The sequence below is a fragment of the Bison bison genome, unplaced genomic scaffold (genome assembly GCF_000754665.1).
Source record: "Bison bison bison isolate TAMUID 2011002044 unplaced genomic scaffold, Bison_UMD1.0 scf7180017864338, whole genome shotgun sequence".
NCBI classification, from domain to species: domain Eukaryota; kingdom Metazoa; phylum Chordata; class Mammalia; order Artiodactyla; family Bovidae; genus Bison; species Bison bison.
Genome location: NW_011494910.1, coordinates 517,502 through 533,287, shown reverse-complemented (window position 1 = coordinate 533,287; position 15,786 = coordinate 517,502). Strand labels below are relative to the sequence as shown.

The window sequence follows — 15,786 nt, the reverse complement described above, 5'->3', positions numbered from 1 at the left end:
ATTGCGTTTTTCAGCCACAGAATAGGAACAGTATCACCCACCTTGTGGGGTCGTGAGAACTAGAGACATTATGAAAAGTTCCTAATATAGCACAAAATCATTATCATCACCACTATCAGCTTCATGCAAAAAAAAAAAAACCTAAAATTCAAAACTGGCCAAAAAAATTTATGCAACAAATATTTTTAAAGAAAGATACACAAGTCAATCTCATTAAGATTCTGAAAACCCTGTCACCTGCTTTATTTCTAGATAAGGGTAAAGGGAAACAAGGAAATATTCACTTGAATTTGAGGGGCAGCTAAACTGAAAGCAAGAGTAGCAACAATTTTATGCCTCTAAGGTTACTCTGATCCATAAAGGAATGCTAAAATTTCCTTGTTTGGAGACTTAAGAGTTTAATTTTCCCCTAAAGCAAGATCATCCACTTTGGCTGGGGTAAAAGAATAAAGAACAAACTCAGTAGCACCAAATGGGGTTTAACACAGAAAATAGGGCCAGGTTTCTCCTTTCAAATGCAAAATTTTACATTAAAATATGTTTAAAAATCATAGTTGTTTTTCCTCCTGATTCAATCCTTCTCTTTCTTCTACCAGGAACCCCAGAAACCTAAAGAGCATGTGATTATTGACTAGATATACAATCCAGCTGCCCCTTCCAAACTGGAATCTGATTACAAATGGACTGGCCTAGCTCAAGGCTGCCCTCAGTGACAGGAAGCAGTATCTATGCTCTCAGGGAAAACGGATACTGAGGATGCCACCAGTCAAAAAGTCGAACGCTGTGTACTGGGTCCAGGATGACTTGCACACCCTGTTCACTGCGCAGTTTCTGACCACCATGGACAGGATAATCTTGGAACACCAGTCTCACTCGATGATGCCGCATGTCCGTGCTCACACTGATAGTAAACTGGGAGGGAAAAGTAAATTCAATACCCGAATTTAACAACCTTGTTTTCCTATGACACACTCTGAAATGAAACAGTCTAGACAATTGACATGGACTAGGCCACAAAATAATCTCTAAGTTACACTACCAGCACCTTTGCAAAAATATTAAAAATTAACAGTGGTTTTTATAAGTTTTTCTTAGCTTCATATATTTAAACTGTGCTAAAGAAAGCCTCTCAAATGGCTGCACATATTAGGATACGTGCACATAGAGTACCATCAGTGACAATTTTTAAAAACTGGATTGGAGCAATAAGAGATGATTTGAAGGGATTTTGATGAGATACATCTGATGACTTTTTTTTGGAAAATAAACCACAAAATCTCTAAATGTGTTTATATATCAACATATATAGATGGATAGAGAATTGTATGAATAGGAAGAATATGGAATATGAGTATATAAATAAGTCATTAATGTGGCTTAATGAGATGCCTACCATAAAAACAGATATATGACATACTTTGAATTACACAAAATTATTTAAGACAGTGGGTATATACATGTATATATTAACAGAAACATTAAAGAACAATTCCCCAGAAGTTAAGTGCAGTTATAGGATACAAGTCTAAGTTACCTTTACTGTCTCAACATGTTTATGTATTATTTAATTCTTCACATGAAGTATGCATTACTTATTTTACCATTAAAAAAAGAATAAAGCTATTTTCAATGTGGAGGGGAACGTATCTCTGAAAATAAGCCAAAAATACAGAAAAGATAAATTACATGAACTCTCCAGTTGCCAATCCAGTTAAAAATGTTAAAAATATGGAAAATATACCAGAGGCATATTTGTTGTTTACTAATCTAATTCTTAGCTAAACCTTGAATAGTCAAGGGAATCACACAAAGGACAGAGCTGGTAACCCTACATTTTAATATTCCATTTATGATACCACATGCATACTTCAGATCCTGACATATAGTGCCCATGCTTTACCATTAACCTTAATGGGATAATGTTTCTCAAACATTAACGAGCACAACACAGGAGATATAAAACCATTCTATTCACTATGGAGAAGGAAACAGAGGTAAAATATTCTCAGACATAACTAACTTCTCCACAAATAAGTCTAGTCCTAATATAAAAGTCAGTTTTCAGATTTTATTTAAAATTATTTTAAACAATAATTTTTTTCAAATATTTTTTCCTCAGTGGTTAAATATACAAATCTTTCAAACTCTAGGTACAGTGACAGTCTACGAAAGAACTGAGGATGACATCCTGTCTCCACTTACCAGGGTAAATATCATTCCCATGACAATTGGAATAAAGATGAAATTGAGGGTGGTGACCTGCAGTAGGCAGCAGTCCTGGTCTGGGTTGGTATGAACATCTTCGTACTGAATGGGAGGCTGCAATCCTCCCATACACTTGCTCTTTAATCTTGGGGACTGAGAAGAATTAAGAATTACTCTCATGGATTAGAGGAAATGTTATGGCTCTAAGACTCCACCAATGAAAATGCTTAACTAAAGCTGCTGAGATCCATTTTTCTGTTATCTCTTCTCTCTTTAATATATATATCAGCTTCTACACAGATCAAGGAAAGCCCTTTGAAAGATGAGGAAACACATGCAAGCACATGCAGAACAGGTCCTCTCAGGAGCCAAGATCTCAGGTACAGTCCAAGCAAAAAGCAGAAAGAAAGGTACAATAGTATCTGCTCTTCCTGCAAACACTCTTGGCAGTCCCTCTCCCCATGGCTTCCTCAAATTGCCTCAGATGTATACAACCATGTGAATTATTATTGTTTACAAATACATTTTCTTTGAAAAAAAAATTCTAGGCAAATAACCTCAATACATTGTTTTAACAAGTTCTCTCCTTTCCCCTACTTTTAAGTCTTCAAGTATACAGAAAAATTAATAAAACCATGCAATAAACTCTTGTATACCCTTTACCATTGGATATTCTGCCATATTTGTTTTCTTTCCTCTCACATCTCTCATTTTATAAATATATATATATTCACATGTTTAAAAAAAAAAAATCACAGCTCTGAGGTGGGGGAGGCAAAGTCATTTGAAAGTAACATTGGCACCTAAAAAAATTAACAATAATTTCATATCATCTAATATCCACAGAATCTTCAAATTTAATTGTACCAAAAATGTCTTTTATACATAAAGAGGTATCTCATTGTTCATTAATCCAGGATCTGCTCAAGGTTTACTCTATGCATTGAGCTATTAAATCTTTGTGCCTCTTTAATATAAAATAATTCCCTCTTTCTTTTCATGACATTATTATAAGTTTTAATGTGTAGTATCTGATTTTAAAAAGGCAATTTTATGTTTAGTAAAATCAGAGCAAGGTATTATCTGAAAAGCAAAGAGATGATAAAAACGCATACCTGTTTTTTGAACTTGAAGTTGAATTCCCACATTGGTTCCTGTCTGTTCCCAACAATCTTTCTGCACCAGAAAAGTAAGCACTGTAAGAAAATAAAAATAACCTTTCTGTTGCTAGCTCTAAAGACAGCCATGGCTCCAATGCTGAGATTTTACTTTGGCACAGATAGAAACCCCCATATCCTGCCCCCTCACCCCCCAATTTGACATTGGTGCAACATGAGAAGAGATAACCCCAAGGCTGTTCAGTAAAGAGAAGAGGTACCGATAAAAGTCAACCTCAGATGCTATTAAGGTCAACCCCTATTGTTCTCATCTTTAAAGACAGAAACACGGTCTCTAGAGACTGGGGCATTCAGCAGGCCACTACTCTTAAAATATAAGGGCAGTCAGTAGCCATCAGATAAGATGATAACAAAGCCATAAAACAGGCAGAGATAGCCAACCCTGAATGTAATAGGAGCAAACCACTCAGGACCTTCTGGGAGCAGACAGCCAGTATGGAAACTACAGAGCTGAGCTGAATTCAATCTAGAGTAAGCCCCTCAAGGAAAGTCAGGCTACAGCTAGGGTTAACACAAGAAGTTAAGTACCTCCCAGGGGATAAGGGGTGGGTCGTCCGCCGTGCCAGCTGTCCTGCCCTTCAGACATGCCCTGTACGTCCTGCTGTTCCATCAAAAATAATGGGCTTGGCTTTAAGGGGCAAACACTTCTGCTGCCAACACAACGGCTCCAGTGTCCCACACAAGCTATGCTACTGAAAAGAGAGAGAGGGAGAATCAAATACGAAAAGGTGGAGTCCAGCAACATGTGACAACTTCCTTCAGGCATGCTGGCAACTTCCTGAATGCCATGCGATTATGGTTATACTAGCAAGGCAATGCATGGGACATAGGCCACTGCAGGTCCCACATCCTCCAGATCTCTAAACAATGGACACAAAAACAGCAGACAGGTGGCCTAGGCTTCCTGTCTCGGTTAAGATTTTTGTTATCACCACTGTTAGTAGTCCACTTAAAAAATTAATATACAATTATAAAAATATGAAGACATGGGCATTTTAGATTTAGGAGTAGCACTTGCATTGTGCACTGGAGCCGCAAGGATGTCCAGCATGAAGTCTGCCCAGTGCTGCTCTGCTCCCAGCAACTGATTAGCACCCAGCCACGGTCAGCTTTGGGGTGATCCCACCTCACCACAGTTAACCTGCGATGATCAAAGGTCTTTGGGAGAAGGAAAACTATAAATGTGAAAAGATACTCTGTCTACTCATATTATGAGAAGGAATAAATTTCTACCCCCTCAGCATTCTAATCCTGCCCTAAGTCCATCAACTAGTGTGACATTAAATTGAGCTCAGCCAATGACCCTGATCACCTCAGTTTACAATCCTGGGAAGAACCATGATGATCTTGAAATCAACAGTACTCTTTTAATCAATATGTATCAGGTAGAATGTTCTTACACTAGAGCTGAACTAGGGAAAAAGAATCATTAACATCCAAAGCATAAAAAACAAAATAGAATTACGAAGTACTAAAGAACATCAGACTTTGGGTAGGAACAGAATAAAAAAAAAATAATTCACAAACTCAAAAGATACAAAGTTTGGACAATAGTATTAGCTGAATGAGAAAAAAGTTGGAGACATCGACTTGCCTAAATAATCATATATGCTGTAATAGTCTAGCTTGGCAAAGGTGTGTTCACAGATACCTCATGGTGGAACAAAGGACAAAATGGACCACAGGCTTACAGACCTACTTACATATCAGAAAAATACAATGAAACTTGAATACAATGTATAAATGAATATAAACTACTGGGGAAATCCAGAGATATAAATAATGGCCTAGAACACAGGAAGAATTTTAGAGCGCTAAAGTCTATGAGTGGGAATACTTTATAGTCTCTGAAACTATCCATCCCAGAGCCTGGCAACAATAGGCACTTTGCAAATGCTGAAGAAGTCTACACCAGAATCTTTTAAGAAGGTCAATGAGAAAGTGACATTCCAGATGTCAAGGTCACATTAGAAAAAGAAAATTAGTAAGTTGTTTTATATTTTTGTATGATTTAATGGAGAAGGAAATGGCTACCCACTCCGGTATTCTAGGCTGGAGAAACCCCGTGGACAGAGGAGCCTGGGAGGCTACAGTCTATGGGGTTGCACAGAGTCGGACATGACTGAAGTTACTTAGCATATCATGATTTAAAGCACCTTTTGAGAATTATGGTTTACATCTACCAAGGAAGAACTGTGTTCTTCCTTGCTCAAACCATCAAACCATTTAAAGTGGTTCAATGTATAAGGCATGAAAATAAATTAAAGAGAATAAGGAATATGCTAAAAGCACAAGAAAGCTTTAAGGTGAAGATAACATAAGCCAGCCCAGCACAGCAGGAATGTCCTGGAGAAACGATACCCCCAAGCCCAGAAAGTTTATATTAGTCCCCGAGCAGCCTGGTATCTACAGCCCCAGACCACCCCATTACGAAAGCTAGAAACAAGCCATCATAACAGGCCCGTTATACAAAAGTCCATTTCTTAAACCCTACCACTAATACCCACTTACTTTGGAATTCTTTAATGTGCTAGGAGTGCTTTCTGGAATGGCTGGATTCTTGGAGATTCGAGCAGCAAATGGCTCATACATATGGTACAGAGATCGGATCACACATGCCCGAAGACAGTGCAGCTTCTCCATTGACTCTGGTCGCAGGCGCAAAGGCAGAGAGGCATCCAGTGTGTAGTGTCTGAAACATGACACATTACTCCTACCAGTAAGCGACCTGTCTCTTCTGTTCTAGGCGTCTCCTAGGACTCCTGGGCTCTGTACAAATTTTACATTACTAGTCCACTGGCAGTAGTTAGTTTGTCCCTAGTGCTCTCATGTGGTCTGTCTCTTACACACACACACACACACACACACACACACACGTACAAATCACCATCTCCTTCACTTCTCAGCTACTTTTCTTTGTTATGCAAAACCCAATTCATATATACCTTATAATCCTGCACTTCTCTATTCATTTAACATTTTTAAATCCTAGTTCACTCTAAAAAGGGCAAGTCTCTGACTTGATACTAGTACAATATACTTCAGTTACTCAAAAAGAACTTGCACTGGAGAAGATCCACCAGGTTCTCGTCACATGTCTCAGAAAGTTCTCTACTCCCTGATAACATCCCCTTCCACCATACTCTTACCGACAGTTTATAATTTTCATTTCACTTCTAACCCAGCATCAAAAGTTAGCCCTCTTATTAATCACATCATTCACTCTCCTCACCACTGCAACTATACAGAGCCACATAAATGCAAAGACTATGCAATCAAGATGACTAGCAAATCTAAGAAACAACCAACCCAGTTGGAAAGATAAACAGATGGGCATCTATAGTTTCTGAGAATTCTAGCTAAGATAAACCTCTGAAGCAAAGTCAAAAACAGTTATTTTTGAGACCTTACTTTTGCTGAAAGTATTAGGTTGGTGCAAAAGTAACTGGGATTTTACAATGTTGAACTTTGCCACTTCATATTGGAATACATTCTTAAATAAATGTGGATATATTATACATCATTTTAGTGTACATTTCTCACTTTTTTTTTTCACTAATGACATTACTTGCTGTTTATTTTGTATTTACTTTAGACTATGGAAATGATGTTAGACAAGAAGCAAATTGGAGCGGTTTTTATTTGAGTTCAAAATGGGTCATAAAGCAGCAGAGACAACTCACAACATCAACAATGGATTTGGCCCAGAACTGCTACCAATCACAGTGCAGTGGTGGTTCAAGATGTTTTGAAAAGGAGACGAGAGCCTTGAAGATGAGGAGTGTAGGGGCCAACCAGTGGAAGTTGACAACAACCAATTGAGAACCATCATCAAAGGTGAGCCTCTTACAACTACAGGAGAAGTTGCTGAAGAACTCAACATTGACCATTCTATGGTCATTTGGCATCTGAAGCAAATTGGAAAGGTGAAAAAGCTCAATAAGTAGGTGCCTCATGAGCTGACCAAAAATAAAAAAAAATTGTCATTCTGAATTGTCGTCTTCTAGGGCTTCCCTGGTGGCTCAGAGGGTAAAGTGTCTGCCTACAATGCGGGAAAGCCAGGTTCGATCCCTGGGTCGGGAAGATCCCCTGGAGAAGGAAATGGCAACCCACTCCAGTACTCTTGCCTGGAAAATCCCATGGACGGAGAAGCCTGGTAGGTTACAGTCCATGGGGTCGCAAAGAGTCGGACATGACTGAGCGGAGCGATTTCACTTTACATTACTATTCTACTCGAAAACAATGAACCATTTTTCAATCGGATTGTGATATGCGATAAAAAGTGGATTTTATACAACAACCAGCAATGACCAGCTCAGTGGCTGGACTGAGAAGCTCCAGAGCACTTCCCAAAGCCAAACTTGTATCAAAAAAGGTCATGGTCACTGTTTGGTAGTCTGCTGCCCATCTGATCCACTACAGCTTTCTGAATCCCAGCAAAACCATTACACCTGAGAAGTATGCTCAGTAAATTGATGAAATTCACCCAAAACTGCAATGCCTGCAGCCAGCATTGGTGAATAGATTGGGCCCAAGAATTATTCTCTACAACAATGCCTGAATGCACATTGCACAACTGACACTTTAAAAGTTGAACAAGAAAAAAAAAAAAAGTTGAATGAATTGGGCAATGAAGTTTTGCCTTATCTGCCATATTAACCTGACCTCTTGCCAACTGACTACCACTTCTTCAAGCATCTCAACAACTTTTTGCAGGTAAAACGCTTCCACAAGCAGCAGGAGGCAGAAATGCGTTCCAAGAGTTCACTGAATCCGGAGGCGTAGATTTTCATGCTACAGGAATAAACAAACTTATTTCTTGTTGGCAAAAATGTTTTGAATGTAATGGTTTCTATTTTGATTAACAAAGATATGTTTGAGCCTAGTTACAATGATTTAAAATTCACTGCCTGAAACGGCAACTACTTTTGTACCAACCTAATAAATATTCTGCTTGGGGGTAAGGAGGTAATCATAGGGAAGACAATTACCTGAATGAATTAATATCAATTTTAAAGAGGAGCTCAAGGAAGTCAAAGCTACGTTCATGCCCAGGCATGAATTAGAGAAAGTGAAGAGGTCACCATCCAGGGAGTAGCATCAAATCAAAAACAATGAAATCAGCCACACAGATAACATAGTGAGCTTTCTGTGGTCGCACCTTCGGTACAACCTTGTCCAAAAGGCAGCAGTGCAAGTGACAGTCCAGGCGTTCTTACAAATCAGGGAAAAATTCACAATGTCCTCAGGACGGATATAGGAGGCCAGCAATAGCCAAATATCCATGGGATACTCTTCTCCTCCAGTCCCGTTCAGGTCTTCTGAAATAGAAAAAAGAACTATAACCTCTGACCTTCTATTATATGCACATATAAAGATCCCTAATCATTTCAATTCTCCCAGGGCTTGCATAGTTAAGAAAATAGTTTAAATAGGTCCAAGGAAGTCTCTCAAACTCACATTTCCTGCTTATTGCAGCTGCTAAAATTTTTGGTTTCCTGTTGCCCAAGTGAATAGGTTGTGTTCTTAAGGCCTTTATTTAACCAGTATTTACACACTATTTTGAAGTTTTCAAAGTACCTTAGCATACATTATACCACTCAACTCCAATAATATGAAAATAAGGAAAATATTACTGTGCCCATTTTACTATATTATTGTGGCCCATATTACTTTGTGCATGTAGTCAAGGTAAACAAAATCCAGTTTTCTCCAAATTCCAACTTTACACTATAAATTCTACCCTTGATTTCCCTTGCAATCCCCATCCATCATTTTCTTCAGTTCAGTCATTTAAAAAACAAAACTGATTTTTATATAGTATAAGGAATCCTCAAAGTACAAAATAAAAAAACTAAGTAAATTACAATGTATTTTCATTACTCAATAATTGCTTGCACATATGTTTTTTTCCTTCTAGTTTCTGGTTTCACTATCAGCTTGGTCTACAGTTCTGGCCACGGGCATCCAGTAATCAAAGACACCCTGTGAGGACATATCCTCACTTCTTCCTCCTTCAGACCTTATTAGTGTTAATTCTCTTGCCCCTGAGGTCCATAATACATGTCAGATTCAAGTAAAAATCCACACTCCATAGAGACACCAGAATCTGGTCTAACTCTAAACTTTAATTGAGACTTAGTCATATAGTTATCCAAAACCAAGGTTTCTTTGTTTCCAGGGCAAAGCCCTGAAGCTGCATCTGCTTTTCTAGTCGCTTCCGGCAGCTCTATAAGTCAATTAGGTTCTTGCATTAGGTTCTTCATAATGGAGACCAATGCTTCTAAAACATTGTTTCTTGTGGTTCCTATGCTTCTTGAAATCTCCAGCAACCATTTAAGGCTCAGCCTACAGCCCTTGGGGCCCTCTTCTCCCACGTTAAATCTCTCTCTCAGAAGGCAAACAACTTTCAGTAATTCCTCCACTGAGAATCGTGATGACTTTTACAAAGCAGAGTACTGTTAAAATTTTTCTATCTTTAGGGACAAAATTCAGTGATTATAAAAATTGCCAATATTCTTTTTTTGCAAATATTTTGTACCTAATTATTAAGAAATTTCAAAACATAAATGGAATCAGTAAAGGAAAGCTTCATGTAGGTAAGTTATGTAGGACATAAAAAATTTGATAGGCATAGGTTAAGAGGAAGTATTCCAAGTGAAATAAACAGCTAACATGAAGCCTGAATATTCAGAAAAACAAAACATATGTGAAGGCAATAAACAGATAAGTTGAGCAAGATTTTGATGATATTAATAAACTGCTGTTAACTTTTTTACATGTGATAATTTTTTAAAGAGCATTTATCTTTTGGAGATAATTATCAAAATATTTACAGATATAATAATGGGATGTCTGGAAACCTTCAAACTAATTGTGCACGTGTGTGTGTTGAGATTAGGGGTGAGGGGGTAGTGGCTAAAACAAAAACAGCCATGAGTTGATAACTGTTGAAGGTACGTGATAGCCACATGGGATTCATTATACTATTAATTCTTCTTTTGTATATGTTCCTTTTTTAAAAGAAAAAAGAGGCAGGGGGGTGGGAGACTGGTTTGATGAGAATAAAGGACCTTAATGAGGGTAAAGTGGAGCAAGGAAGCAAAAGATGAATTATAGCTAAGAGTTTGTAAACCACAAGTCATATGTCTGATAAGTAACTGGGCTCCTGAATACATAAGAATTATTACAACTCAGTAACAAAAATATAACCTAATTTAAAAATGAGTGAACGATTTGGATATTTCTCTACAGATGATATACAAAAGGCCAATAAGCACATAAAATATTCAACATTAGTATGCAAATGAAAACCATGAGATACCACTTCACATTCACTAGAATGGCTATAGTTTAAAAAGTTAAACAAATAACAAGTGTTGGCTAGGATGTGGAATTGCTAGTGGGACATAAAATGGAAACTTCATAAAGAAAGCTTGGTAATTCCTCAAAAAGTTAAACACAGTTACCATGTCATCTAGCAATTTCACTCCTACCCAACAGAAATGGAAATACTTCAGACAAAAACTTGTCCATGAGTTAGTAACATTATTCATAATAGTCAAATAAAAAGGAATGAAACACTGATGTACGCTACAATACGGATGAACCTTGAAAACACTATGCTAAGTCAAAGCAGTCAGATGCAAAAGGCCACATATTATATGATATATGATTTCATTTATATGAAATGTCCAGAGTAGGCGAATCTATAAAGACCGAAAATAGTTTGGTGGTTGCCTGGGAGGAAGGGATGGGTGGGAAAGAGTGTTAGGAGGGAATTAGGTTTGGGTTGACAGAAATGTTCTAACTTAGATCATGTTGATGGCTACAGAACTCTGTGTGAACATATTAAAACCATACATTGCACACTTTAAAGGGATGTATTTTGTCTCAAGAAAGATGTTTTAAAAATCTGTAAGCTCTTCTGTGGAACGTGCTCAAAACCAAAGAAGAAAATCAAGAGCAATATCTAACATTGATACAATGGTGACAATAGGCAGGGATTTCAAGCAAGAAAGAGAGAAGAATGTCTATTAGCATCCTTGGTTCTGGAAAAGAGTGGTATAACTGACAATAACTGGCATAATTGCAAAGCAATGTCAGTTCATTTATTACTGATTATTTCAATTGTCATTGTTCAGTTGCTCAGTCGTGTCCAAGTATTTGCAACCCCATGGACTGCAGCATGCCAGGCTTCCCTGTCCTTCACCATTTCCTGGGGCTTGCTCAAACTCACATCCATTGAGTTGGTGATGCCATCCAACCATCTCATCCTCTGTCATCCCCTTCTCTTCCCGCCTTCAATCTTTCTCAGCATCAGGGTCTTTTCCAAGGAGTCAGCTCTTCACATCAGGTGGCCAAAATACTGGAGTTTCCGCTTCAACATCAGTCCTTCCAATGAATATTCAGGACTGATTTCCTTTAGGATGGACTGGTTGGATCTCCTTGCAGTCCAGGGGACTCTCAAGAGTCTTCTCCAACACCACAATTCAAAAGCATCAGTTCTTCGGTACTCAGCTTTCCTGATGGTCCAACTCTCACAACCATCCATGATAAGTGGAAAAACCATAGCTTTGACTGGATGGACCTTTGTCGACAAAATAATGTCTCTGCTTTTTAATACGCTATCTAGGTTGGTCATAGCTTTTCTTCCCAGGAGCAAGTGTCTTTTAATTTCATGGCTGCAGTCACCATCTACAGTGATTCTGGAACCCAAGAAAATAGTCTGTCACTGTTTCTATTGTTTCCCCATCTATTTGCAATGAAGTGATGGGACTGGATGCCATGATCTTCATTTTTGGAATTTTGAGTTTTAAGCCAGCTTTTTCACTCTTCTCTTTCACCTTCATCAAGAGTCTCTTTAGTTCCCCTTCACTTTCTGCCATAAGGGTAATGTCATCTGCATATCTGAGGTTATTGCTATTTCTCCCAGTAATCTTGATTCCAGCTTATCATTCTTCCAGCCCAGTATTTCACATAATGTACTCTGCATATAAGTTAAATAAGCAGGGTGACAATATACAGCCTTGACGTACTCCTTCTCCAAGTTTGAACCAGTCCATTGTTCCAAGTCTGGTTCTAACTGGTGCTTCTTGACCTGCATACAGGTTTCACAGGAGGCAGATCAGGTGGTCTGGTATTCCCATCTCTTTAAGAATTTTCCACAGTTTGTTGTGATCCACAGAGTCAAAGGCTTTAGCATAGTCAACAAAGCAGAAGTAGATGTTTTTCTGGAATTCTCTTGCTTTTTCTATGAAGCAACAGATGCTGGCAATTTGATCTCTGGTTCCTCTGCCTTTTCTAAACCCAGCTTGAACACCTGGAAGTTCTTGGTTCATGTACTCTGAAGTCAAATTTGGAGAATTTTGAGCATTACTTTGCTAGTGTGTGAAATGAGTGCAATTGTGCTGTAGTTTGAACATTCTTTGGCACTACCTTTCTTTGGGATTGGAATGAAAACTGACCTTTTTCCAGCCCTGTGGCCACTGCTGAGTTTTCCAAATTTGCTGATTATTTCAAAATATTTTAACAAATGCAAAAGTCTGTTATCTGATTCTCAAGTATAGGTGAAAGTTCTCATAGATCTGAGACCAAAACTATACATTATTATTTTAACTTCTCCCTGACTCTAGCTGATCATCAGAACCACTTTAGCTTTATCAAAAGGTACCCTGAGACCTCACTGGTAGTGCAGTGGATAAGAATCTGCCTGCCAATGCAGGGGACACAGGTTCAATCCCTGATTCAGGAAGATTCCACACGCCATAGAGCAACTAAGCCTGTGCACAACTATTGAGCCTGTGTGCTACCACTACTGAAGTTCACGTGTCTAGAGTATGTGTTCTACAAGAGAAGCCACCACAATGAGAAGCCCACACACCAAAACAAAGAGTAGCCCTCACCCACCGCAACTAGAGAAAGCCCCCACAAAAAGTAATAAAGACCCAGTGCAGCCAATACGTAAATAATTTTCAAAAATTACAAATAAAAAAGAATAGGTATTCTGGGCTCCATTCCAAGAGTATGAGTTTTTAAGTCTGGAGCAAACCAATGAATGATGGATTGGCACATTATATACCATTAATCTAACTTTCTTTGTTTCACTTGTGTAAGTTTTATCACCACTAATACATAAATATCACGTTTCTATTTACTACAGTACCTAGTAGACATAAAGCAGACATTAACAACTGCAGAGTACATACATATCTAACTGAAATGAAACTGGTTATATAAAAATCCAGATATTTAGAAGAACATTTTTGTCAAAAGTTTTCTTCCTTACACATTCAGAAACCCAGAAATGCAAAGGCTTTTTGTTCTCCTGTTGTTAAATGGATTTTACCTGATAATGTTCTCAATCATAATATGTTCTCAATGAACAGCTACTACAGTTTACAGCTCCAGAAATATACTGACTGTTACGACTCTCCTTTCCTCTCAAATTTAGATATAAGTGGAAAGCCCTGGTATATTAAAGTCCTGTCCTACTCTTAACATTCAAACTCGGGTTCCCTACTGGTATCACCTCTTGTGTTACTGAGAAGTGACAGCTTCAAGTTATCACCACAGATAGGACTAATAATCCAAAAGAAAGCAAGCCTTGTACCTCTGTGCCTCTTGCTTTTCTTTTTTCTGGAGATAGTTCTCTCATGGATGCTTTCCTCCTGGGCATCAGTCTCACCACTGCTGTCGATGATGTCACAGGGCTCACCAGCCCCAGAAAGAGCTTCCACTGCAGGAACCTGGGAGGCTTCCAAGCCACAGAGAGATTTTACTAGAAAAAAATAAGAGAATGAGACAGCAGAGCCTAAGCCTATGGCTTAGGCACGGTGTCAGCATACATGAGGAAAAGAAAACAGAAAAACAAAAAAGCAAAAGCAGTGTGGGAGTCTGCTAAAGAAAGCTGAGAATGTTAAAAAAAAAAAAAAAGGCATTTTAAATACAGAAAATTGGAAAGCAATGGGCAAACTGATTCCAAAATTGCAGAAACACATCAGACCTGTAATAAGGGAGTGAAACACACCAGACCTGAAATAAGGGAGTGAATTATTCTCCACTATAAACCCCGCAGGATAAAAGCAAAAAGTGAATGCTATTTTCATTTGCATAATTTCTGAGGAGAATGTTGAGAGGAATTAAATCCAATTTAACCTTAATCTTGGGCGAGAGACAGTACTTATTATAAAAACACAAGTTTCAAGGTTGAAAGTAAGAGAAGCATGAAAAAAGGAAAAAAAAATGCTTCAAGGTTATTACACAAATAGCAGTTAAGTGAAGAATAATATATGTGAACAATAGGAAGAAGATTAATAAGCAGGAAGAAAGCAGTGGAAACCACAGAAGAGTAATCAAGGACTTATTTTTTAATAGAAAGACAAAATATTACCGCTACAGAAACTTCTACTGCTCTTGGCTAATTTTTCCCCTCCTCTGAATATTAAGTAACAACGGAGGACAGCAAACACGTTTACAGGAAGATCCCCAAAGGACTGTAAGAAAAACACTGAGGCAGAACCCCAGGAAAATAAAAAACCTAGTTTACTGTCTGAGTCTGAAAAGACTCGTTGGAAGCCTACCTTCCTGCTGAACAGCATTGGCAACAGCTTTCTTGACCCTTCCAGACCTCACGACTGCCGGATCCGAGTTGGCATAATCCGCCACGGTCACTGAAACACAGTACCAACCCTCAAAGGAAAAGGCGTCCCTCCTCAGCTTCCTCCCCACCAAAATTCCCAGCGCACTCCAAGTTCCCAGAGGGCCCCAGCCGCCCTCCCATCGCAGACAGGAGAGCACTCGCCACGGTGCCTTCCAGCCCTGCTTCCAGCCCTGCTTCCAGGGCTTTCAACGCCCCTGCCCCTCGCCCACCTCTTCCTGAGCAGGCGTCTTGGGCCCGGAACTTGAGTCGCTTCCCTCTCTTGGGCATGGCGACCGTGTCGGGGCGAGGCCGGGTTAGAGGGCCAGGTCCCCGGGCCATGTTTCAGGCCAGAGAGCGGGATCTGTGAGCCTAGGGCCAACTCCGGCCGGCTCCGCTGCCATCCCGCTCCAGAGACCGCAGCTCCCGCGAGGACTTAGGCCCCGGCTCCACGTCGCATCGGCCGCCAACTCTCCTCTTCAGAAACCAATCACCCTCTGGTTTAGGGAGTACGTCATCATCCGGCGCCTGCAGATAACCCTGCGTCTGGGTTCCTAAGTGGTTGGGAGTGTGTCTTTATGGGCCGTGTTGGTTTTGTCAGACGTCTTATAAGGTAATTTTGTGTCTCAGACCGAAACCCACAACCCCGTCGATTAGAACTGAGTTTACCTTCTTGTCTCCCCAGTTTTTCTGCTATTGTCTCTGTCCATCCGCCAGGTTCCCTTCAGTACACCCAAAGCGCGTTTATTGTCATTCTCGTGCTCA

General features: G+C 39.2%; 1 protein-coding gene across 2 annotated transcripts; it reads right to left on the bottom strand.

Moving 5' to 3' along the window:
* Positions 1–213: 213 nt before the first annotated feature.
* TMEM183A (transmembrane protein 183A) lies at positions 214–15,516 on the bottom strand. 2 transcript variants are annotated; one of them, XM_010854114.1, is made up of 8 exons: positions 15,255–15,516; positions 14,966–15,055; positions 13,996–14,163; positions 8,545–8,701; positions 5,895–6,075; positions 3,321–3,401; positions 2,203–2,358; positions 214–912 (listed from the first exon to the last, which is right to left on the bottom strand). In XM_010854114.1, exons 1-8 carry the CDS (start codon positions 15,361–15,363, stop codon positions 727–729), a joined length of 1,128 nt encoding a protein of 375 aa, XP_010852416.1. In that variant the 5' UTR covers positions 15,364–15,516; the 3' UTR covers positions 214–726. The 2 variants fall into 2 exon arrangements, with proteins under 2 accessions (XP_010852416.1, XP_010852415.1); XM_010854113.1 differs by having other exon boundaries at positions 8,545–8,704; positions 15,255–15,509.
* Positions 15,517–15,786: the final 270 nt, after the last annotated feature.

Excerpts from the sequence above, each read along its gene's own strand:
- TMEM183A (XM_010854113.1), bottom strand. The coding sequence starts at position 15,363 with ATGGCCCGGGGACCTGGCCCTCTAACCCGGCCTCGCCCCGACACGGTC. Across the intron at positions 14,164-14,965 it reads CAATGCTGTTCAGCAGGAAG|TAAAATCTCTCTGTGGCTTG; the intron begins GTAGGCTTCCAA and ends ATTTTTTTCTAG. Across the intron at positions 6,076-8,544 it reads TGGACAAGGTTGTACCGAAG|ACACTACACACTGGATGCCT; the intron begins GTGCGACCACAG and ends GTCATGTTTCAG.